Source organism: Schistocerca piceifrons, chromosome 1 (assembly GCF_021461385.2).
Source record: "Schistocerca piceifrons isolate TAMUIC-IGC-003096 chromosome 1, iqSchPice1.1, whole genome shotgun sequence".
In the NCBI taxonomy this organism is placed as follows: Eukaryota; Metazoa; Arthropoda; class Insecta; order Orthoptera; family Acrididae; genus Schistocerca; species Schistocerca piceifrons.
Genome location: NC_060138.1, coordinates 337,233,565 through 337,258,023, shown reverse-complemented (window position 1 = coordinate 337,258,023; position 24,459 = coordinate 337,233,565). Strand labels below are relative to the sequence as shown.

Sequence of the window (24,459 nt, the reverse complement as noted above, 5' to 3'; positions counted from 1 at the left end):
TGTAAGTAGTAGCAGTGGGCCTGCCTCTGACAGAAACAGATGTGTTTTTATGATTGACACTAACAATGTAATTTTTGGTGTGATAGAAGTGGACATTGTAAAGACTGTGTGATACTGAAAAATATGACAAAGAATAAAATTCAAGAGTAATACAGGCAAATATTCATCAGTTATTTAGTCATCTGGAACCCACTAAGCCAAATTTCAGTCGCAAGAACGTACCTCTAGACGCAGGAACTGCAGTCAGTAACAAGAGAAAATGAAGATAAGTAAACAGTTTTTCTCTTGTAAATCTTATGCCTCTCGAAGCTTTCAAAACTAATGAAGACACTAAGAAAAAATTAATAGTGCTGTATGGGAGGGTAAGATTACGAGTGTGGGCATCAGCCACGATCATTTGACTGATAATGAAGTTTTGTCTATTGCAGAAGAAAAAGAAATTGTGTCAGTTGCAGTTTATTTTAACTCCAATCACTCGAAGAAAGAAGACCCTAGGCTGCCCAACAAAGTTGTACCAACAGTGACAAGATACTGTGAACAATGACGGACCAGATGAATTGAATGAGGACTTTACATCTACAACGAAGGACATTAATAAGGAAAAATTGGTTTTAAGGGAGAGGGTAAGGAGTCATTCCAATCCTGGGAGCGGAAAGACTTACCTTAGGGGGAAAAAAGGACAGGTATACACTCGCACACACGCACATATCCATCCACACATACCTACAAATGTCAGACAAGCCTGAGAAAATAGAATATGGGCGCGTAATCTGGCTAGGGCGAAGGCATGTTTGCGGAGGGAATGTAAATAAAACTTAATGGGGTCGTTGTGGGGGTGTTGTGAGGGTGACATGGTATTAGAAGGTGGAAAGTGTAACATGAGGTGAAATGAAAATGAAGATGAAAATAAAAATATATGGGGAGAGATAAAGGTGAACTGGAAAGTAACTGGAGATCTGGAATGAAAAAAGGCGAAAAGGTGTTGGTTACAGCTGGGCTATGTTGGACTTGGGTTGGTAGACAACGATGTGCATAAAGGTTAGGTGGTTGTGTTGCCGCCAAAACACGTTAAAGGACGGAGAAATTCGGGAAAATTTCGAAAAAACTGCGTGTAGTATATTAAAAGGAGTGGTATTGTGGTGGCAGATTATGAAAATGAGGCTAACAATTGTCTGACGAAGAAATAATGACGTTAAAACCTGTGGGAAGCGGCTAAAAATTATAAGTGATGTGGGAAAAACGGAAATGGAAATAAAGCGAAAGTTATTAGAACTGGCCGAAATGGTTGTTTAAAAGGTGAAAGGAGCTGTTTGTGAACTAGAAACGGTGTATATTATAGCGGCGGTAGTGCTGAAAGCGGCAAAAAAAATTTTTTGGTTATGCTTTGGAAGTGGGACACATGTGTGGATGGATATGTGCGTGTGTGCGAGTGTATACCTGTCCTTTTTTCCCCCTAAGGTAAGTCTTTCCGCTCCCGGGATTGGAATGACTCCTTACCCTCTCCCTTAAAACCCACTTCCTTTCGTCTTCCCCTCTCCTTCCCTCTTTCCTGATGAGGCAACAGTTTGTTGCGAAAGCTTGAATTTTGTGTGTATGTTTGTGTTTGTTTGTGTGTCTATCGACCTGCCAGCGCTTTCGTTCGGTAAGTCACCTCATCTTTGTTTTTATATATAATTTTTCCCACGTGGAATGTTTCCTTCTATTTTTTTATATATATATATATATATATATATATATATATATATATATATATATATATATATATATATATATATATATATATATATATATATATATACACACACACACAAACTAGTTGTGAATTTTTTTTATTGTATACTCATGATTGCTAGGAAAATGAATAGAGACGAGGGTAGTGATGATGAAATGAAAGCTGTAGGACCCAGCCTAGGCATGTTTGAACCAAGTGAAAGTTTAGTCAGCAAAGAAACAGTGAAAACCAATATTTTGCAGTAGATTTTAGCAAAATTAGAGGAGATGAAGATAGACAACAATAGCAAATTTCGTGCAGTTAATGATCAGTTTACAGAAATAAAAACAGATAGCAATAGCAAATTTAGTGCAGTGAATGAGCAGTTAACTGAAATAAGGACAAACAATGACAGCAAATTAACTTCACTACAAGGACAATTAAATGACCTAAAAACTGAAAACAATAGTAAAATGGACAGGGTACAATACCAACTAGACCAACCTAGTAACCAGGTTTTGGCGCTAAAAAATGGGTTGTCAGATGGATTAAAAAGTTGATGTCTGAGAAAAAAAATATATTGTTTCAGAAAATGAGTTAGTTGCCCAATCTGAAAATCACGAGAAAAATGTTATTGACATCAGAGTTCAGCAGAAGGCCGTAGAGGAAAAAATGAAGAGAACTTTAGTAGTTTTAAATGATGAAAAGCAGTATGCTAAATTTCAGCAGTTCAGGAAAATTGTATTCACTAAAATCTTTATTCAAGCAATGGTATTGCGTGGTCAGACATTCCAATTAAAAATTTTCCATCAGACAATTTACATCCAGTGAATTTTCTGCACCACTGTAGAGATAATCTTCATTGATCCATTATGGACCGTGGGAAAACGGCTGGCATGTATTTCTTGATGCAATAATTTACCAACAGCCCTATGTATTGTAGAAATTTATTTTATAAACTTCTAATGTGCTACCAGTTTCAGCATTACATTGATGCTATCTTCAGGCCCCACATGTCATAGTCGTCAATGTAATGCCGAAACTGATAGCACATAAGAAGTTTATAAAATAAATTTCTACAATACATAGGGCTGTTGGTAAATTATTGCATCAAGAAAAACTGTAGAGATAGTTTTGTGTCGGACACGACTGACAATCAAAAAATTAAATTTGTTAAAAGATGTCTTGAAGGTGAAGCTCTGTCTTGGGTAAATCTAAATTTAAGTCAGTGGGAAACATATCAAAGTTTCAAAAAAAGGTTTTTAAATAAATTTTGGTCAGAAGCTGAACAAGGGAGAATTAAAAGTGAATTTCTGAATGGTCCAATTTATTGGAATAGGGACAGTACCCTGAAAGAGTTATGTAAGAATCAACTTAAGGAATTAACACATCTTGACAAATCATTTGATGAAATGACATTGATTGATGCACTAAAAAGGAGATTACCAGAAAGTTTGCAGTGGGATTTAGTACATGGACCTGATGACTTCCTTGAACAATTTTTACAGTATGTTGATATGCTGGATGGGGCAGTAGAAAGAAGCATGTATCATAACAATCGAAATGATAGAGATCACAATGATAATAACTACAGAAGCAGAAATAATGGTAATTTCTATCTGGGTCAAAATGGTAATAGCGACAGAAATTTTGAACATCGACAGAATAGGAATAATGGGTATAACAATGGGCAATTTAATAGGAGAAACAATCACAGAGCTAAATATTCGAGAAATGGCAGTCCACCTCAGTGAAGGTCCACAGTTCTGGGGCGAGGATACACAATAAGTACAGGACCCCCAATTTACACTTGCTATTAGATAATAACAACAGTGTTAATAATGTGGCACAGGTATCTGAAGTTGAACAGAAGGAATATCAGACATGCCATTCATGTTTTGATCAAAAGTTTTGAAATACTATGTTTAGTTATAGTGGTGTACATACTAATCACAAACCAGAATGTGAGAGTAATGAGAATTTTGATGTAGTGTTGTAGTATTACCCTTCCACACATCACTATTAAATTTCTCTGTCTTTGCACAGATTTAAAAGCTTCGAAAGGTGTAAGATATACAAAAGAATAACTTTTCACTTATCTTCATTACCTCGTTGTCATCGTTGATAGCTCAAAGTCTTGTCTAGGAGTACATTCTTACAGTTGAAATTTCGATTTTGTAATTTCGATTTTGTAGGTTCTTGATGACCAAATAACTGATTTAGACTTGCCTGTATTATTCTTGAATTTTATTCCTTGCCATATCTTTCAACATCACTCCATTTTTACATTTTCCACATAAAAAAACAATAATTACATTGTTGGTGACGAACTTAGAAAACATTTACTTCCACCAGAGGCATGCCCACCACTTCTCACTTTCTCCGGTACTAACAATATTCCAAAGAGTTTAGGAAACAAAAGAGTTACAAATTTCCTCGACAAAAGTAGAATCTTCAGCAAATTATATTATTATCTTATAAATGACTCCAGAAATAAATTTAATAATTCACATTATATTGTGCAATTAATAATAGGAATTTTTAGGTATGCCAGAAATTCCTTAATTTCAAATATTTCTAAAAGAAGAGTAATTTTAGCTGTACATACTGATTGTAACAAATTAATTTCTTTTTATACATTTTAGCCTGAAATATAATACATCGTATACAAAATCAAATGAAATTCTTTCAGTGAAACAGCTGACAGTCTTCACCTATGCAAGATTTAAAATACCTTTTGGTATCACATAATTCTATAAAGAAAAAAATGGGGCAATGCTAGCAGTAGTAGTGCGCCTGCCTCTGATGGAAACAGATGTGTTTTTATGGTTGGTTGGTTGGTTGGTTGGTTGGCTGGTTGTTTCGGGGAAGGAGACCAGACAGCGAGGTCATTGGTCTCATCGGATTAGGGAAGGACGGGGAAGGAAGTCGGCCGTGCCCTTTGAAAGGAACCATCCCGGCATTTGCCTGGAGCGATTTAGTGAAATTGCGGAAAACCTAAATCAGGATGGCCGGACGCGGGATTGAACCGTCGTCCTCCCGAATGCGAGTCCAGTGTCTAACCACTGCGCCACCTTGCTCAGCGTGTTTTTATGATTGACACTAACAATGTAATTTTTGGTGTGATAGAAGTGGACATTGTAAAGACTGTGTGATACTGAAAAATATGACATACAATAAAATTCAAGAGTAATACAGTCAAATCTTCATCAGTTATTTAGTTATTTGGAACCCACTAAGTCAACATTCAGCCACAAGAATGTACCCCTAGATGCGAGAACTGCAGCCAACAACAAGAGAAAATGAAGATAAGTAAAATGTTTTTCTTTTGTAAATCTTACGCCTCTTGAAGCTCTTGAAGCTAATGAAGTCACTAAGAAAAATTTTAATAGTGATATGTGGGAGGGTAAGATTACAGTGGGAAGTAATCAGGAGAAAATAACCAGAACTGTGGCAAAACCACTCATGGAAATTGTGTGATGAAAATGCTCTCACTCACGCTTCAATGCTTGTTCACAATTTTTTGACAAAAACAAAACCATTATGTTGTCTCAGCCCACTGTATTTGCCGAACATGGTTCCCTGCCGCCACCATTGATGAGGGGAAAAAAAACTGACTGAAGGAGCTGAACACCATAACAAAAAGTGAGTGTTGGAAGCACCTCTGAGATTAGGAAAAGCACTGGCATAAGTCTATTATATCTGAGGGGATTACTTTTAAGTGAAAAAAGTAGTAGTAGTAGTAGTAGTAGTAGTAGTAGTTGTTGTTGTTGTTGTTGTTGTTGTTGTTGATGATGATGATGAAGATGAAAAAACAAAGATTCTTTAAAAAAATGAAAATTCCCATTAATTTTTTATCACACCTCATATATCGACATAAATGCACATTGGATGGGAAATACATGCCAGAAATGTAGAGCATGTGAGTTTGGTCCGCATAGCATTCATTGTCTTTTAGTCCATTAAGCATAAGGAGATTAGCTATTCCATGAGATAGAGAGGAAGATAACGAAATCATATAAGCCTATGCATAAGAAAGTTCAATTTTTGCACTGTGCATCACTTATGGCTGTCCTCGGGGCAGGTGTGCTCTTCACAATGATTGAGAAAGAAGAGGATAGTTAGTTTTTTTTTACAAGGAAATATAAAGGTAGTGAAACAAAATAGCTTATGCAACACGTGGAAACTAAATTTCATACAATCACTTAAAGTATAAAAAGTGTGCAGATGAAGTAACTACTAATGTGAGTTTTTAAATAATTGCTATTTGGGAAACCAAAAAATTAGGAAAGTGTAAACACTGTATTCTTTGCTATTTGCAAGTAAGTTGCAGAACAATTAAGTAACATCCAGGAAACAAAGAGGTATGCCCATATGATTACTTTGGGGGGGGGGGGGGGGAATTTACCTTAAAATACTGCTACATAAAAACTGTTTCTGGAATTTTACTCCAAGTTTTTTGGTTGGGAAGAAGCTACAAATGAATTACAAAATTAATGATGTAATTGAGTCTTGGAGAGCATTATGACTGGAAATGATAATTACATGCACATGCTGAGTACTTTTACAAAAAAATAAACTGAAGATTTCCACTTGTTTTGGAAAGTTTATCAATGACTAAATGTCCCAAATTCACCTGCTACATTCTGTCTCTGTTTGCACACAATAAATATAAGCCAGTAAAACAAATTTAGTGAACAATCGAATCCACAGATACTGAAGTCCCATATACTGGTGATGGAGAGACATTGATTTCAGTTATATAAATTTGATGATTCAATTATTTTGTAGATTTGACATCTAATAATGCAGCAGGAATGTACTTATACTCGACTATGGTAGAACTGAATGAAGTACAGTGGCATCAACATGTATATGCATTATGTTTATTTTTGTCTTACAGCAACGTAAAAAAAAAAAACAAAACAAAAAAAAAAAAAAAAAAAAAGAGAAATGTCCTTTGTGACATGCTTAGCAAAATCACAAGAATGGTTGACCTTATGAACAGATTTTTTAACCATTTTTGAGCACTTATTAATTTATTTGCTGTCTATATAATGATCAGTTTTCAAATATTACCACAGATTTAGTTTAAATGTACAATGAGATATAAGGTTCTACCAACTGCACTCCTCTTAACAGTAAAAGTCACCGAGTGAGGTGGCGCAATGGTTAGCAGACTGGACTCGCGTTCGGGAGGACGACGGTTCAATCCCGCGTCCGGCCATCCTGATTTAGGTTTTCTGTGATTTCCCTAAACAGCCCCAGGCAAATGCCGGGATGGTTCCTTTGAAAGGGCACGGCTGACTCCCTTTCCCATCCTTCCCTAATCCGATGAGACCGATGACCTCGCTGTTTGGTCTCTTCCCCCCAAACAACCCAACCTAGGTAAAAGTCATATGTATACAAGGGAAAGAAAAGGAGAATCAGAAACCACCAGTTGTCAGTTACAAAAACAAGTTTATAGCTACGAGGGCTGGAACTTAAATAGTGGCAACTATTTATTCACAACCAATACAAAAGAGTTACATGTTTGCACCTGTCACTGTACTTCAAAGTAGTTACCAGCGTTGTGTAGAACAAGTTGCCAGTGATGTGGAAGGCATAGTATACCATTAGTAGAGCCTGTTCTGTTGATGGTGCAAATGGAGTGGTTGAATCTCTGGAACAGTTCTGAAGCAAATGCCACAAAGTGGTTCCTTCATCTTTGGAATCAAATCAAAGTCACAAGGACTTGTCCAGGGAGCATGGCGGATGGTACAGTACTTCCCAGTCCCATCGAGCGAACAGAGCAGCCACAGCTTGCGCTGTACGCATGGTGCATTGCTGTGCAGAATGATAGGTGAGTTGTGCAGAAAGCGTCGTTGCTTCTTTCGCAAAGCTGGTCATAGGTGATGCTTCAAAAATCAACAGTAATTCTGTGCACTGACGGTCTGCCGTGGAGGAACATAATGCGTTAGGATAACACCATCACAGTTGTACACGAGAATCACCATAACTTTCACCATACTGGACCTCTGATGCACTTCCGACTTTGGCGACGATCCATAATGATGCCATTCGTTGGATTGGCATTTCAGTTTTGGCTCGAATGATATGGCCCATGTCTCATCCAGTGTTACGACACGGCAATAGAAAGCCTCTCCTTTGCACTTTGCAAGTGCATCTGAGCAGTGTCATAACGCATCCATTTCTGCTATTCCGTCAAGTCATGTGGAACCAATCCTGATACAATTTTTCACATGCCCAGGCATTCCTTCAGGATGTGAAGCACAGTCATATGCGCTAATCCTGTTTCGTGGGTGAGCTCACGAATCATATGGCGTCGATCACTGTCCACTAACACAGCAAGAGCTTGCACTACTTCTTCAGAGATGCTAGGACGACCTGCCCGATGCTTGTCTGCCACAGTTTGCCAATCTTCGTTGAAGGCTTTTACCTGACGTGCCATTGTTCTGTACAGCAATGCCAATTCCTCGCATGCCTCTTTAAGACGTTGATGACACTGTAGTGCTATATGACCTCTGGCACATTGAATCTTGATCCAACTTCGTTGTTCCTGTTTTGAAAACATAGTGATACCATTACATTAGACCGCTCGCCCACAAGCGACTGTAATTCCCTCTGTAGTGCGCACACCGGTGTCATGGGACAGGAGAGTCCATTTGCTCAGAGGTAAGGTAGATATGTCAACGACGTGTGCTATCAGCAACAATAGTAGATTCAATTGCATAGTGTCTCCACAGCTGTGTTGCCACTATTTAAGTTCCACCCTACGTATAAATACTAACAGTTTTACAAGGGGATATTACAATTAGAAATTTTCTACTGAATACAACCCTTTCTTTATTAATCAGTCTTACAGTTTATTCTTTAAGGTATTAAAATTAATTGTCTTAAAACCAGATGATAATCTGTTGCAAAAAAATTGTCCCTTCTGTATGTGGACTGTGGTCTGCAAACTTTTTATTATTTGTAATTCAGTTAAAGTTTTGCCTTCACTTGTGTGTTATAGGTAAGTACATTACCATTCATTTAAACATAATTGTCTCCAGGATGTACATAGAGTGGATCTTTAATATGAATTACCCCACTTCATAGAAACAAATTATCAAAAACTTGACTGCATATTATCAAAAACAGAAACGAAATTGTGACAATTTAGGAAAGTGAAATTAACTGTACTTAGTTTGTGGACTTGAACAATAAAAAATCCATTTTATATATAACCCCAAAAAAAATGGTAAATGCTCACTGTTTATGAATAGCAATGTTAAAGGTTGGTACTAATTGTGACTATCAAATAATATATCTTAACCCAAACAGTAGAATGAACTTATTCTAGAAGATTGCAGACAACAGTTTGTGTAAAAAATTTGAGTAGTGCTATGGAAAGGAGGAGGAGGTTAGTGTTTAACGTTCCATCGACAACGAGGTCATTAGAGACGGAGCACAAGCTCAGATTAGGGAAGGTTGGGGAAGGAAATCGGCCATGCCCTTTCAAAGGAACTATTCCAGCATTTGCCTGAAGCGATTTAGGGAAATCACGGAAAACCTATATCAGGATAGCTGGACACGGATTTGAACCTGTCCTCCTGAAGGCGAGTCTAGTGTGCTAACTATCGTGCCACCTCGCTCGGTGCTATGGAAAAAGCACATTGAAAGAGAAATATTTTTCACGATTAGCAGTAAAAACAAGTGGTGCAAAGTCAGTAAGGAACAGTTTTTTGTGGAAGATATATACTTATAAAAGATTCGGACATAGTGTTGACTTAAAACAGGTCACTGGTTTTGTGAAATGAAAATTTGCAAAACATAGCAAATATGGAAAGGTATAAATGTAGAATGGATAAGACAAAGAGCCATACCTGCTTACATGGGAACAGTCCAGTCTGACCTAAAATTTTTTTATACAGATGAATACGCCAAAAGAAACACAATGTCAAAATTTTAGCTGCTAAGACGCACTGCAAGCATTTTTTTAAAGATTGTTGAAAACCATCAGATTTGTAGCTCACTATCTGTCTGGAGAAAGGTACACAGCTCTAGAAGACAGTGCCTGCACAACACGGCAGGCACATATCCTTCATTGACAGCACATCGGTAAACGGCACAATGAAATCTTAATTTGTAAAGCAAATTCCATCTTCTGTAAGCAGTTTCCCTGACACAGTTGTTCACAGATACTATTTGCTTGAGCTTGCAATTTATCTAATACCCACAATAATTGGCAACTGCCTTTGCAGTATAGTTAAGTTTAAAAAATGAAGACAAAACTGAATTAATGCCCTTCGTGGTTTTTTTTTTTTTTTTTTTTTAAAATGCTCACTAATAACATCTGTCTTTGCATAGACTTCAGAGCTTCACAGTAATGAGCAATCCAATTAATGTTTTCAACCATGCAAATATGAAACATGAAGCATGTGGTATGCAGTTTATATCACCTACTTCATCTGAAGACCTACCTGTACGTGTTATTTATTAGTTAATTTCTTTGATATTCATTCTAATGATTGTTGTGCTAATTAAAGTCCAGAACAAAAATTTAGTACCTTCCCAGCCCAAAGAAAACATTTGCAACATTAGCGTTCAGTGACAAAGTAAAGGCTATAAATATTTTGGTTAAACAAAAGAGGGAGAAAACGGTGTGTGAAGCCGTTTCATTTTGTAAGGTATGCTCAGTGAGTATACCGATTTTTATTAAATAACTGAAACAGTGGTTAGTTACCTCTGTGTGCTCTACGAAAGTATCCTCATCATCACTGTTACTGTACTCTGAGCTCCATGCAGCTTCTTCTTCAGGATTTTCAGTCACTACATGAGGACGTTTATTTTGAGATTCTTCAAATGTTAGACCTCCATTTTTTGGAAGACATGAATGGCTATCCCATGATGTTGTCTGGTGTAATGGCCTGTTTGTAAAGATGAATAGTTAGAAATAGTTGGAAAAAGATACCAGACACAAGTCAGAAAAGATCTGAAACAAATGACACAAATGAAAATCCCAGTATGGTAACAGATGATTCATGTTTCTGTGGTTTGATGTGAAGGAAATAGAAAGAAATTTACGTTTAGTTTTCCATGCAATCAACATACAAAGATAAATAAGAATCCATTAAAAAATCAAGAAGGATTGCACTTGAAACCAAACGATAATGTTGCGTATTTAATATTCAATGCATTAAAACAATGACTTTTACAATTATGCTGATAGTTTATGACATATTAATTTTCATCAAACACAGAATTAGAGAAAATTAGAATAGTTATTTTGATCCATACTATACATTTACATTTAAAAAATACTCATGCCAAACTAAACACTGGTTTCAGGTGCAGCTGCCTTCCCACTTTACTTTTTTCACTCAATTTCACTGAATTGCAAACATGTACACTTTGATGGTCATTTTTGCAGCAGCATGTGTTATTCACTTCAAGCATGCTGCAGACAGTAAATCTTCTTTACCAGACAGATTTCGCTTGTACTGGAAAAGCATATTTAGTAGTTATAGAGTAAACATTGTAATGTTTTTTTCCAACAAAAGCAAAACATATCTAGTGAAAAAAAATCAATTTGAATTATACTTGATACAGGGAAAATTAAACTAAACTTATAAACAATTTGAATAAACATTAGTGAATGATGTTTTGTGCAATAAAGAAGTATCACTAAAATGCCTTTACTTTTAACATTATGCTGTACCATTCACACATTTTGGAGTGAATATCACAGCAACAGATGCAAGCTAATAAAAATAATATATTTAAGTAATTAGAAGCTAACTGCATACTACTTGTCAGAGGTTATAATTTCAAGATGTTACAGCATAACAATATTGATCCTGAAACTTCCTGGCAGAACTTCAAAGTAAAATTTCTAACATGAAGTGTGTACTTACGACCCTCACAGAAATCAAAACAAGCAGCTTAGAGATCACTTTTACAAACAGGAAAGTTATGTCAATGAGAATTTGTTGATACTGCTGAACATTATTTGTTGCTGCAACCTCAAATATTTTCTAAATTAAGTCATACTTTTCTTCAAGAATGTAACAGTTTTTATACAAATTTTCAAATTTGGTTCACAATTGCCAAACCCCCAACAGAATTACTCTTAAAGCATTTATCTGCAGTGTTAAAAACTATGCTGTAATTTGTAATCATGAAATTTTATAGAACTACTTTATACCTGTGAATAATTTTGCTTCCACCTGCCATTGAGTACTGCCTGATCTTTTCGCCCTTCAGTTCTGCTAACTGATCAAGTAGGACACTTTTTATCTTGCTCACCCATACTTCCTTCTGTTCTAAGGTTAAAGCTTGAATGGTGTGAACTTCCTGCCGCCCCTGCAGCCAAACTTCAAATTTACGGCCATCACCTTTCACAGACTCTGTTAACCCTATCTGAGACATCTGAAAGACATACAAACATACATAATTTTTGTGTAAAATAAACTACTGAAAACCAGTCATTCACTGTGCTCTATAGTGCCCACCACCATGATGAACCTTCAGGGATGTGGAATGAGTCAAGATGTACATTAAAAAAAGTGAAACAGCTATTAGAAATAGCATTAATAATTAATTGTTATTAAACTACTATAAATTATTTGTTCTTATCAAGCTGAATTTAACATATTAAAGTTAGCAAGAAACACACTACGTCAAAAGTTGCTGTTATATTAAATAGCTGATGTTCATCTCTTACTGCTAATTTAATATCCGAAACCATATCTATATTGTCCATAGAACAAAAGTTATCTGTGCGTGAAGGTCTTTCTACAAAGAGCACTGCTGTTTGTTCTGTAGCTAGCAGATTCTTGAATCTAAATAGTTATTTTGTAAAAGTGGCTAATAAGGTATGTTTTCATTTCTCTTCCACTCTAAATCCTATGCAAGAAGGCTAAAAAACAAGGAAATTATTTTTGTGACTTTTGTTGTGGCTATATGAATATTAGTTCCACCAATATATTTTTTTAAATTATTATTATCAACAAATTTATAAGTTTCACTATACCTGGGCCTACCTGGGGATTCAACTGCTAACTAACTACAATGATTGTTTTTGTTGTCTCAGCGTCAGTCAGTGAAGAAGATTTTACTATACAAAATAATAAATTGTGCATTTGTGTTACATTTATTGTACAACTAATATCATAAATACAAAAACCTCAGACCGATGACCTTGCTGTCTGGTCTCCTTCCCCAAACAACCCAACCCAACAGAAACCTCATTCCAATAACTATTACCCAATTGCTAAACAATGTGCAGACTTAAATCAATACTCACCAGAATGATCATGGAAAGTACGAAAAAGAAACACATCTATTTATCCAAAAAGTTTACCACCACTGTCAGATGAAGCACTTACTATTGCTTTCTGGCTGGAGACAGCAGTCATGTTTGGGTGGTGTGTGTTTGCTTGTGTGATGTGTTCTTACTCAAGAAGGCTTAGCTTTGGCTGAAATCTCAATGTGTTAAGATCTTTTCATTGTGCCTATCAACTCAATGTGTCACCTATACGATAAGTAGTGATCTATCCTTTTAATACTATTATTGATATTCCAACCTGGATTTACAATCACTTTCACATTTCATTACTATGACTTGTGTATCGGGCTTAAAGGTACACCAGAGATCTGGCAAGAGACCGCTTCCACACAGGCATAACCACTTGCACAATGCCTCTCAGTTCTTAGCAGCAGCTTCCAAATGGCATTCACAGATCCAGACAATTTTCTGCTTCCATGCCATGTCTATATGCATGTCACACTCACCTCATCCACTGACAGTATGAAGAGCCATCAAAGAAAGGGCTGTCAACGGCGACTACATTGCACTTGCCTTGTACTGGTGAACATGGAAATTCTTTTACTAACAGGCATGAAGTGCGATGCACCACGGACACTCAGAGAGTTACAATCCAGCCATCAGACAGTTCAGATCAGTGCCTGCAGCCAGCTTAGTACAGTTCTCTGAGGACCATCTCCTGACTTAGCAGTTGCTATTTATGGAGTCATATGACAATCAAGAGTGTCTGCAGTATTACTATCAGTTACAGTTAGGATGTCAGAGACTGCCACGAGACTGTAAAGTTTTTTAGATTTCACAAAACTGTACCAAAGTTAAGTTCCATTCTGTATCACACTCTTAATATATGTAATTTTATATTTCTTACTGTATTACGATATTTCTGTTATAGTGCTGCGGTTTCAAACAAGTATTAAATTAGGAAGTGTGCAATCAACCATCTTTATGGAACTATGACAGGGAAACACTTTTCTGCTATTGTGGATGTTTCACCTGAATTAATAAAAGAAGTCAGTTACTACATTCACAATATTTTGGCTGTCAAGAAAAACTTTGAAGGCTATTCTCACTTTTTCACCAACTCTCAACATTTCAGCAAAAAGAAAAACTGGAAATTGTTTATTCAAATTTCATAAGTGCAAAATCACAGCATTCTCATCAATGTTGGGTAGTAAATAGGAAGGACAATACTGGGGAGGGGGACAATTTTTTTTGTTTTACTTACATCAGACTGCATGATCCTTTGCTTCGATTTTTGTGGAAAAGCTATGTAGCTTTATTCCGCAGTTGTTCCATTCCAGGATTGCTAATCCACATGCTTTTCAGGAAGATTCTGTGAATTTTGTAAACACTTCTGAGCATATTTTTCAGACATGGCTCAACCAGAATTTCTGCTACACAGTTCTCAGCTTATTGCAATAACAGTCTGCAACCCATGAGCTCATAATGATGGCACACTTGGCCCAACTTGAAGACATCAAGAACTACAGCCAACAACAATTACTGCAATTAAAGATGCCACACCCACACTTTTCAACATTCAATCGAAAAATGGAGTCCTGGAACGATTATGTCCAGCAACTGGAGAAAAATTACCTCGTGCATCAAATATCAGATGACATGGAATGAAAATCATTTTTATCAGCACGTGCACAACCAACTGTATTTCAGCTTCTTCAGAGACTGTAACCTACTTGTGAACCAATGATCTTCCTTTTTCTGACACTAATTAAATGTTTATGAAATATTTTAACTCGCAAGTTCGTGTTGCTGCTGGCAGACATATATTTGGTTCAAAGTTTAAAGAAGTCAAATCAAAGCTATAAACAGTGGATAAGTCAATTACTGAGGCCTGACTCAAGAATATACATTTCGTTGTGAAAATGATCAATGTATGTAAACTTATGCAGACTCACTAATTCATGGCATGCTTATCATGCACTCTCCCAGCAATAAATTAGAGGAGGACCTGGTTAGTCTAACAAATACGTCTTTAGAAGGCGATCTGCCATTGATTTTAGTATACAAACAAACGCATGTATCTACTGGTGCAATACTGTGCGACGATGTGTATTGATCATGTATCAATGGCTGGCATAGCCAAGCAACCTGTAGGGCCACCCCAGGAAACACAGGGCATGGACACTACTAGAACAAAACAGTCAGTAAACAAGTTTAGAAATTGTAAATTACAATCAAGTTCACACTGTGGCATAAACCACATAGGAGGCAATAATTTCAATCACAATGCCTGTCGTAATTACTGTAAAAAAAAGGGGGGAAATTGAGACATAGGGTTGATGTGTGCTAAAAGAAGCAGAACTGACGGACAAAAACAACAGACACTCAAGCACACAGCAATGGTTAGTAGTAAAAAGTCAAGTACTGTTCATAATGAACACGTGCAAGTTCAGAAACTTTCATGAATGAAACGTCACATAAATGTCACCTTTGGTGGCAATAAAAAAGACATTAACTGTAACTCTTCAAACTGTAACTTTTCAAATTGACATATGGTTGTCAGTTTCAGTCATTCCACTCCAAACTTTACAGACTTTCACAGTTTGCTGTTCAGTTACAGCAATCAGGAGATACCAGTAAAAGGACAATTTTCAGCATATGTTGATGTATAGCAACTTATGAAACAGGCTAAATTTTCAGGTGTAAATTCAAATAAAGCAACGAATTTACTAGGGCTGGATCTCTTCAATGCTTTGAGCTTCACCACTCACGAGGAGGCACATCAAAAAGTGTCATTCCAAGTCAAAAGTTAAATCAGGCGTTGCAAAAATATGATGATTTTTTCCCTCAAAGCAACAAGAAGTATCATAGGTTACATGGCAACTCTACACTGAAGCTGGATGCAGTGTCAAAATTTTGCAAAGCATGCAACATTTCTTTTGCACTGAAAGATAATGTAAAGCAGGAACTTGACCGTCTTGAAGAGAGATTATCAAAACCATGAACACTGGCCAACAGGCAACACCAATCTTAGTTGTCAGAAGCCGAATGGCCCACTTTGCATCTGTGGAGATTTCAGAGTAGTGGTTAATTCTCAGTCTATTATTGAGTCATAACCTATTCCAATGCTGAAAGGATCAATGTCAAAACTAGCTCAGTTAAAGAACTATGGTGATAAATACTCCACTTGGTCTCTACCATTATAAAAGGTTACCCTTCTGCATAGACAGTGCGCCAAGTTCATTCCAGTGGTATTTAGAACATTTAATTCAGAAAGCTCCAAATGCTGTGAACTACCTTGATGATATTATTGCCTCAGGTACAAGTACAAAGAAGTCCTTAAAGAATTTGAAATTAGTTTTCAAAATTCTACAGGCAGTGAATTTGAAGTACAATGAAGACAAGTGTATATTTTGTCAATGTGAAGTACAGTACTTACTGCCTGCATATGTCATCAAGTCAACATTGCAACACACTGATGCAATTAAACACCTTCCAGCTTCCAAGGATATCAAGCAGTTATGTTCTGTATTAGGAGAAATAAATTACTATTGGAAATTTCTCCCTCATGTAGCTTCCATCAGTGGACCACTGCACAAGTTGTTACATTATGGCACCAAAAGGAACTGGATCAGCGAATGCCAATGGGCATTTAACAAATTAAACTATTTGATTGACGATCCAAGCAAAATGCTCATGCTGTGGATGTCTCAGCCTATGGCATGAGCACTGTTCTGTCACACTGACATGGTTTCAAAAGTCCAATTGCATTCACTTTGAGGGCTCTGACAATGGCATAAAGAAATTAACATCAGATTGAAAAAAAGGCTCCCATGATTATATTTCCAGCCCAGAAATTTCTTTATTACATTTAGGGATGTACATTTGTGTACACAGACCACAAACCTTCATTGGCTATATTGGATCAAACAGTGATGTTCCTACGCAAACTGCTCCATGTCTGTATTGCTGGGTGCTGCTTCTGTTGAATTGTAACTACGAAATTACTTTCAAGTCCACAGCACAACATGCAAACACGGATTGGCTTGTGTGTCTGCTAATAGGACAAGACAAAAAGTTTGAGTCTTCAGCTTATGTTTGTTTTCCAATGGATATCAGCTGTCAACACCCAATGGAAACTTTCCCAGGAAAACTCAAATTTAACTGACAAACTTGTATCTATAGACCCTGTTTTGCCTAACATGAAACACTGTATTCAAATGGAGTGGCCTAATGATAAGAAGTTACTTAATCAACTACAGATTATATCTTACTGGAATGTGAGGCTTGTACTAACAGTGTACAACAGTGTCATTTTGGTTCATTCAGAATCAGGCAAGGCAAGACAAGAGTAGTTATTCCTACAGTTAATAGTTTTCAGGTACTACAGATGCTATATCAATGCCATTAGGGCATAGTTCATATCTACTGCACTGTCAGAGAGCAAATGGAAGAATACTGACACTGAAACTATTTTGGCTAGATACCATTTTTGTCAAAAATACCAGTCAGCTCTGCCTTGACTGTATTCTCCATGGCCAGAAGCCTCAGAACCTTTGTCATGTCTGCATATTGATTTTGCAGGAGCATTTTTTCAGAAGCTACTGGCTCATCCTCATCGATGCTTTCTCCAAATTTCCAATTGTGATACACGTCATTGATATCTTCCACAAAGACTATTCAGGCTTTGTCTACGTCTTTGTCTAGTCTTCTCTATTGAAGGACTGCCAAAATCTATTGTCACTGACAATGGCACATAATTTCTTTTTAGGAATTTCAATTATTTCGTAAAACCAACAGCATTTCACACTTCAGGACTACACCATTTCATTCTGAGGCCAATGTACTCCCTGAATGATTTGTACAAACTTTCGAGACACACACAATGAAGCTCTTTCAACAGTACAATAAAGACAATGTTTTATTGTCCTTTCTCTCTCAGTACAGAGCCAGTCGACACGATGCACAATCTGGAATGGAGGAACTCCGTGGGAGATCACGTTGAAAATTGATGTCAAGTTTAAAGCCATTTGTGCATCCACATGCCAAGCCTCGACAACAGTTGAAACAAACTTTTCAACTGAGTTACTCAGTAATCATTTCAGATAAAAGTGTGGAAAAAGACATGGGAACCAAGCACAGTCACAGAACAGCTCAGCAAAAGTTATGTTTAAGATTAAATGTTCAAATGCAATCAAAATACGCCATAAAAATAAAAAATCAGGCCACACTGCAGTGACACACATACACGCAGTACTCCTATTTTACTTTATACAATCATAAGACCTATATGCAGCCAGCCTTCTGAGAGACCTCCTGACGCAGCCAGCAGCTGCCCCCACCAACACTGGGTCCCATACACATCCAGCCTGTTATGAACCAATGGAAAATGGAAGTGGACCTTGTGGCTCCCACGTCAAACCAGTCTACAGATATCAACATGGCAAACACTCAACTAGACACCCTCTCACTATGATTTTGTATGGGATTGCCATGGTGCCATGACAGAATGTCAGGGGGACAAACAGACATGCACCAACCAAATACACATGCTGTCAAGCAAGGAAGCAAAATGCTAATGAAGCCAGTTGGAAACACTTAGCCCTCACCAACATAGTCCTGCAAAAGCGTATCAACCAAACCCAAATCTCCTTCAGTACCTTCTCTCCATCTGCAAGATTCTCCTGCTATGCAATTCCATTCTTCTTGGAACCCATAACACACACTGAAACTCTTTACCTGCAGGAATTTGAGCAACATGCAAGATGCCACCTCAAAAAGCTCTTCATCCTGCTCACTTTCTACTCCAACCTCGGAGTACCACTGTCCACCACCTCTACAACAACCTCCAAACCTTCATAGTGGACAAACCGTATCTCACAGACCTACTACACTTATCCCACCCTCCAAAACTCCCTCCCACCACCACACAGAATCCAGAACCTAAACAGACCTGCAACACAGTCATAAACCTTTCCTCCAGAAGCCTTAGCCCCACAGAAATATCAGTCCTTTCCAAAGGCCTCACCTCTTGCCCCACTCTCAAATTCAATAATGCAGGACTTGTTAAATACCTTCTCTCCTTCTCCCAGTGGAAACACTTTTTCGCCACCAGCCCTACCAATCAGACTCAACCAAAGCCCAATATTGAACCTTGCCTAACTAAGTCCACTCCTCCATCCAACCATGATCCACCACCACTGCCCCAAACCACCCCCTGTTAACTTTACAAAGTTTCTTAACCTCAAACCTTGCCTCACCATCATTCCCCAAATCCCTCAACATGCAGACTAACCTTATATCCACAGAAAGAACTGCAGTCAGCCATCTAAAAACTAATCCTGACATTATAATCCTACCTGCAGACAAAGGCTCCACCATTGTTGTTCTGAACTGCAAGGATTACCTGGCAGGACTCCGCCAGCTGTCAGATACTTCCACCTACAAACCTTGCCACAGTGACCCTATTCCAGTAATCCAGCAGGATCTCCAGTCACTACACAAATCCTTAGGCCCATCCCAGAACCTGTCCCCAGAGTCCATCTATCTACTCACACCTACCACTCCCCACACTCCTACCTTCTACATGCTTCCTAAAGTCCATAAACCTAACCGCCCAGGACACCCCATTGTGGCTAGTTACTGTGGCCCCACTGAGAGAATCTCTGCTCTCTTAGACCAACACCTTCAACCTATTACCTGGAACATACCCTCCTATATAAAAGATACCAACCATTTCCTCCACTGACTCTCCACAGTTCCTGCACCTTTACCACACGCTGCCCTGCTCGTCACTATTGGATGCCACCTCCCTGTATACTAACATTCCTAATGCCCATGGCCTTACTGCTATTGAACACTACCTTTCCCAACACCCAATGGATTCCAAACCAACAACCTCCTTCCTAACTATATCCTCACCCACAATGACTTCTCCTTTGAAGGCATTACCTACAAACAAATCTGAGGTACGTCTATGGGCACCCACATGGCACCATCCTATGCCAACCTATTCATGGGCCATCTATAGGAATGCTTCCTAACACCCAGAATCCTAAACCCCTCACCTGGTTCAGATTCATTGATGACATCTTTGCTATCAGGATCAAAGGTGAGGACACCCTATCCATATTCCTCCAGAACCTCAACAACTTCTCTCCCATTTGCTTCACCTTATCCTACTCAACATAACAAGCCACCTTCCTAGATGCTGACCTCCATGTCAAAGATGACTACATCAGAACCTCTGTCCATATCAAACCTAATAACCACCAGCAATACCTCCGATTTGACAGCTGCCATACCAAGAAGTCCCTTCCGTACAGCTTAGCCACCCATGGTCACCACATCTGCAATGACGAGCAGTCCCTCTCAAAATATACCGAGGGTCTCACTGAAGCCTTCACTGACCGTAATTATCCTCCCAACCTTGTACAAAAACAAATCACCCGTGTATTTCCTTTCCAGTCTCCCACCACTTCCGAAAGCCCCATTGTCCGGCCACAGAGGAGCAGTCTCCTTGTAACTCAGTACCACCCAGAACTGGAGCAACTGAATTACATTCTCCGCCAGGGTTTCGATTACCTCTCGTCATGCCTTGAAAATGGAAAATTGCCTGCCCACTATCCTTCCATCCTTCCCACAGTGGCACTCCACTGGCCACCAAACCCACAAAATATACTCGTCCATCCTTATACAACCCCGGCTCCCAATCCCTTACCTCATGGCTCATACCCCTGTAATAGACCTAGATGCAAGACCTGTCCCATACATCCTCCCACCACCACCTACTCCAGTCCGGTCACTAACATCACCTATCCCATTAAAGGCAGAGCTACCTGTGAAACCAGTGATGTGGTCTACAAGCTAAGCAGCAACCACTGTGCTGCATTCTACGTAGGCATGAAAACCAACAAGCTGTCTGTCCGCATGAATGGCCACCGACAAACTAAGGTCAAGAAACAAGTGGACCACCCTGTTGCTGAACAGGCTACCACACATTATATCCTTCATTTCAATGACTGCTTCACAGCCTGTGCCATATGGTTCCTTCCCACCAACACCAGCTTTTCTGAATTGCGCAGGTGGGAACTTTCCCTGCAATACGTCCTCTGTTCCCATAACCATCCTGGCCTCAACCTTCATTAATCGCTGTCCTCACCCATCCAGCCCCTTCCCTGCTTCCATTCCAGCACTGCACAGCCGTCATTCCACCACCACACCCAGCCTTTATTTATTTATTTTTTATTTATTTTATTACTTTATTTTTTCTCTATGTTCCTTTTTATTTATTCCTTTCTATGTCTCTCCTTTTCCACTACTCCCCCACCCCTTCCCACCTCTTCCCCGCCCAACCTGCAGCACTGCTTGCAGTGTGGTTTCAGTTTCCTGAGACAGCAGTCGTGTGTGCGAGTTGCATTTGTGTGTGTGTGTGTGTGTGTGTGTGTGTGTGTGTGCGTATGAGTCTATTGTTGACAAAGGCCATTGGGCAAAAGCTTTAAGTGTGAATTTATTATTTTTTTTTTTTTTTTGTGCCTATCTGCGACTCAGCATCTCCACTATATTGTGAGTAGCAGCTTTCCTTCTCATAATATTGAAAAATGTTTAATTAGCAAGCATGTAATCAGTCACCTTCATGGGACTATAGTAGGGAAACACTATCCTGATACTGAGGATGTTTGTGCTGAATTAAAAGTAGTAGCATTCAGTTACTACGGTCACAACAATGACCTTGAATCCCTAATAGGAATGTTACTGTGTTAAATAAGCCAAAGCTAAACAGCAACAATTATTGATGTCCTCAAGCAGCACTACAGAATATTGATATTTCCTAATGTCATTTACTGTCCACACTACTAGGTTTTGTAATTCTAGATCCAATGTCATTACAAGGTAATGAAAAACCTTTCCCGCATAATATTAACTAATGTGTAAGGACAGGGACTAAACAAGGGTTTTCCCATATGGAGCCACTCCTCCTCATCTTTTGTTGTTCTACAACAATATGATATTGGCTCATACGCATCTATTGTATGCACAGTATGACTTAGCGCTTTGGACAGGGGTGTTGCAAGTGATTCCTGCCTTTCACAGGGCAGTCAGCATATAAAACAAACGTGCATCAGAGTTTCAATAAAAACACAGACAACACACTGATGTAATAATCACTTAAATACTTTTATATAACAAAACCATGAATCTTGTTGCTCCAAATTACAAAATACTAGTCTACAACGAACTGTGAACTGTACTGTTTTCTAACTAAAGTTGACACCTAGCAGAAGTCAATCTTGGCTGACTTCTGTTGCACTGCCACACAAGACTTCCTCAGAGAAAAGGCACCTAATTATATTTTCCATATGGTAGAAGTACTATACAAACATTCATTACCTTCAAATATCGTTTGAAATGATATTCAGCTTTATTCTGGCCTTCTTTGGTAATCTTTTTACAGAAAAGCATAGCCTTCTGATATAAGAAGATGTGTCTCTGCATAGGTTTGAGGCGTAGTTCTCGTAGCCTGTCTTTCTTGCTTTCTGTCCAGACAGAGAATGAGCCCTGCATTAGTAACTCTCCTTGGTCACTCAAATCCCCCTGCAACAAAAAATAACGACATACAACAGAATCCACAAAACATAACATGTTATATTATTGATACACAGTTTGAACGATACCAGTCTACTGGGGAAGCAGTACCTTTGGATATAAATACTATTTGCATAATAACCAAGGCCAACTACATTCTTACATGCAACTACTACTCTGTTGAAAGTATGAACAAAAAATTAATGCACAGCATTGTCACGGGCACAAAACATGAAACTATATTACACCAGTTTTTATTAAATTGTCTCGAGGAATTCTTACAAGCCACTCATAAACCTAAATAACTCACCATGTTCAGTTTCACTTATGACATCTTTACGGTCATGATCCATGTTAAGGGCATCCTGTCATTATTCCAACAGAACCTCAACACCTCTTGCTTCATTTATTTTATTTGGTCCTCCTTTACTCAGTGAGCAACCTTAGTCGATGTTAATCATCTCACTAGTGGCTACATAAGAGCCTTCATTTACATTCAAGCTACCAATTACCTGAAATACCTTTTATTGTGACAACTAGCACCCATTTCAAATTAGCAAGTACTTCCCATTCAATACAGTCTGGACACTCACAAGTATCACATCTGGGGTGACAAGCAGCCCCTCTCCCAGTATGCTTAAGGTCTACACATCTAGAACAGCATGGGCTATGTGGAAGTTTGTTAGCTTGAAAGCAGGGCTTTGCCCAGAAGGAAAGAAATGTTTCATCTTTACTACATGCCTATCCACCAGTCCACTATTCAGTACCTCCTCTATTTAGTGACTAGTGATCTATCATATATAATCAAAAGTATGGTGTACATCCCCAAGTAATGAAAAATTGACCACTAGACGTCAAAAGTGATGGATCTACCACTATAATAAGAAGGTGGGGAGTACTGTGTTGTCAGTAGAGAAGCAATAATAGCAGAATGGATAGGTCAGGAGAGTTTAGTGGCTTTGAACTTGGACAGCTCATGGAATATCACCTGCATAACACATCCATCAGTGACATTTCTACCCTTCTAAAGCTGCCCACGTCAACTGTTGGTGATGGAACTGTGAAGTTGAAGCATGACAAAACAATCACAGTTAAATCAAGAACAGGCAGAACTCACGCACTGATGAACAGGCACTGTGGAGCATCGTTGTAAAAAACCATATGACATCACCTATCAAATAGTGTTACAAGACAAGGTTTTGATTCCTTGTGGTGAAACGTAAAGGTTTGGAAAAGGCTGGGAAGCGTGCACGGACAACAGAAGTGGTTAAAGCGACTGCTCACAATAAGCAGGAAACCCAGGTTTGAGTTCTTGTCTGGCACAAATTTTCGTTTGTCACAACTGAACAATATATCTATACCCATTGCAGGAAACCCAGGTTTGAGTTCTTGTCTGGCACAAATTTTCGTTTGTCACAACTGAACAATATATCTATACCCATTGCAGATGGTGACGTGAAATTCATATTCAGTGAATAATTTGGAACAATATTTCATACAGCTGTTGATTGTTAAATCATATGTCAGAACCTCTGGAATCAGTTACAATGCTGGCTGGCTCCAGATCTCAGCATACATCATCACTACCTTCTCTGGTTGTAGCTCTTGAGGAAGAATGAGCTGCCATTCCTCCAACGACATTCTGACACTCCACTGAAAGTGCCAGCTGTATTCAAGCCATTATATTCAATACATTCTCACTTAACATAAAGAATTCCACTACTAGAATGAAAACTTGCTTGGCACATTACTTTTAAGCATTCTCATCAATCCAAATTGTCACTCTCAATCAACTGATAATAAGAATGTCGCTTCACAACTGCTGTTTTACACACTCAAGCTTTTGAGAGTTACAGCACTGAAAAGTCATCATCAGTAATATATCTGTTTT

At 38.3% G+C, this 24,459-nt stretch overlaps 1 protein-coding gene across 1 annotated transcript in view; it reads right to left on the bottom strand.

The window, feature by feature from the left end:
- The window catches only part of LOC124797666 (guanine nucleotide exchange factor DBS-like), a 222,900-nt gene that overhangs the window by 15,860 nt on the left and 182,581 nt on the right, over positions 1–24,459 (bottom strand). Inside the window, exons 18-20 of the mRNA XM_047260803.1 lie at positions 22,374–22,577; positions 11,901–12,124; positions 10,440–10,623 (exon numbers count right to left, since the gene is read on the bottom strand). Of these exons, the coding sequence (XP_047116759.1) occupies positions 10,440–10,623; positions 11,901–12,124; positions 22,374–22,577 (612 nt within the window). The remainder of the gene's footprint in view (positions 1–10,439; positions 10,624–11,900; positions 12,125–22,373; positions 22,578–24,459) is intronic.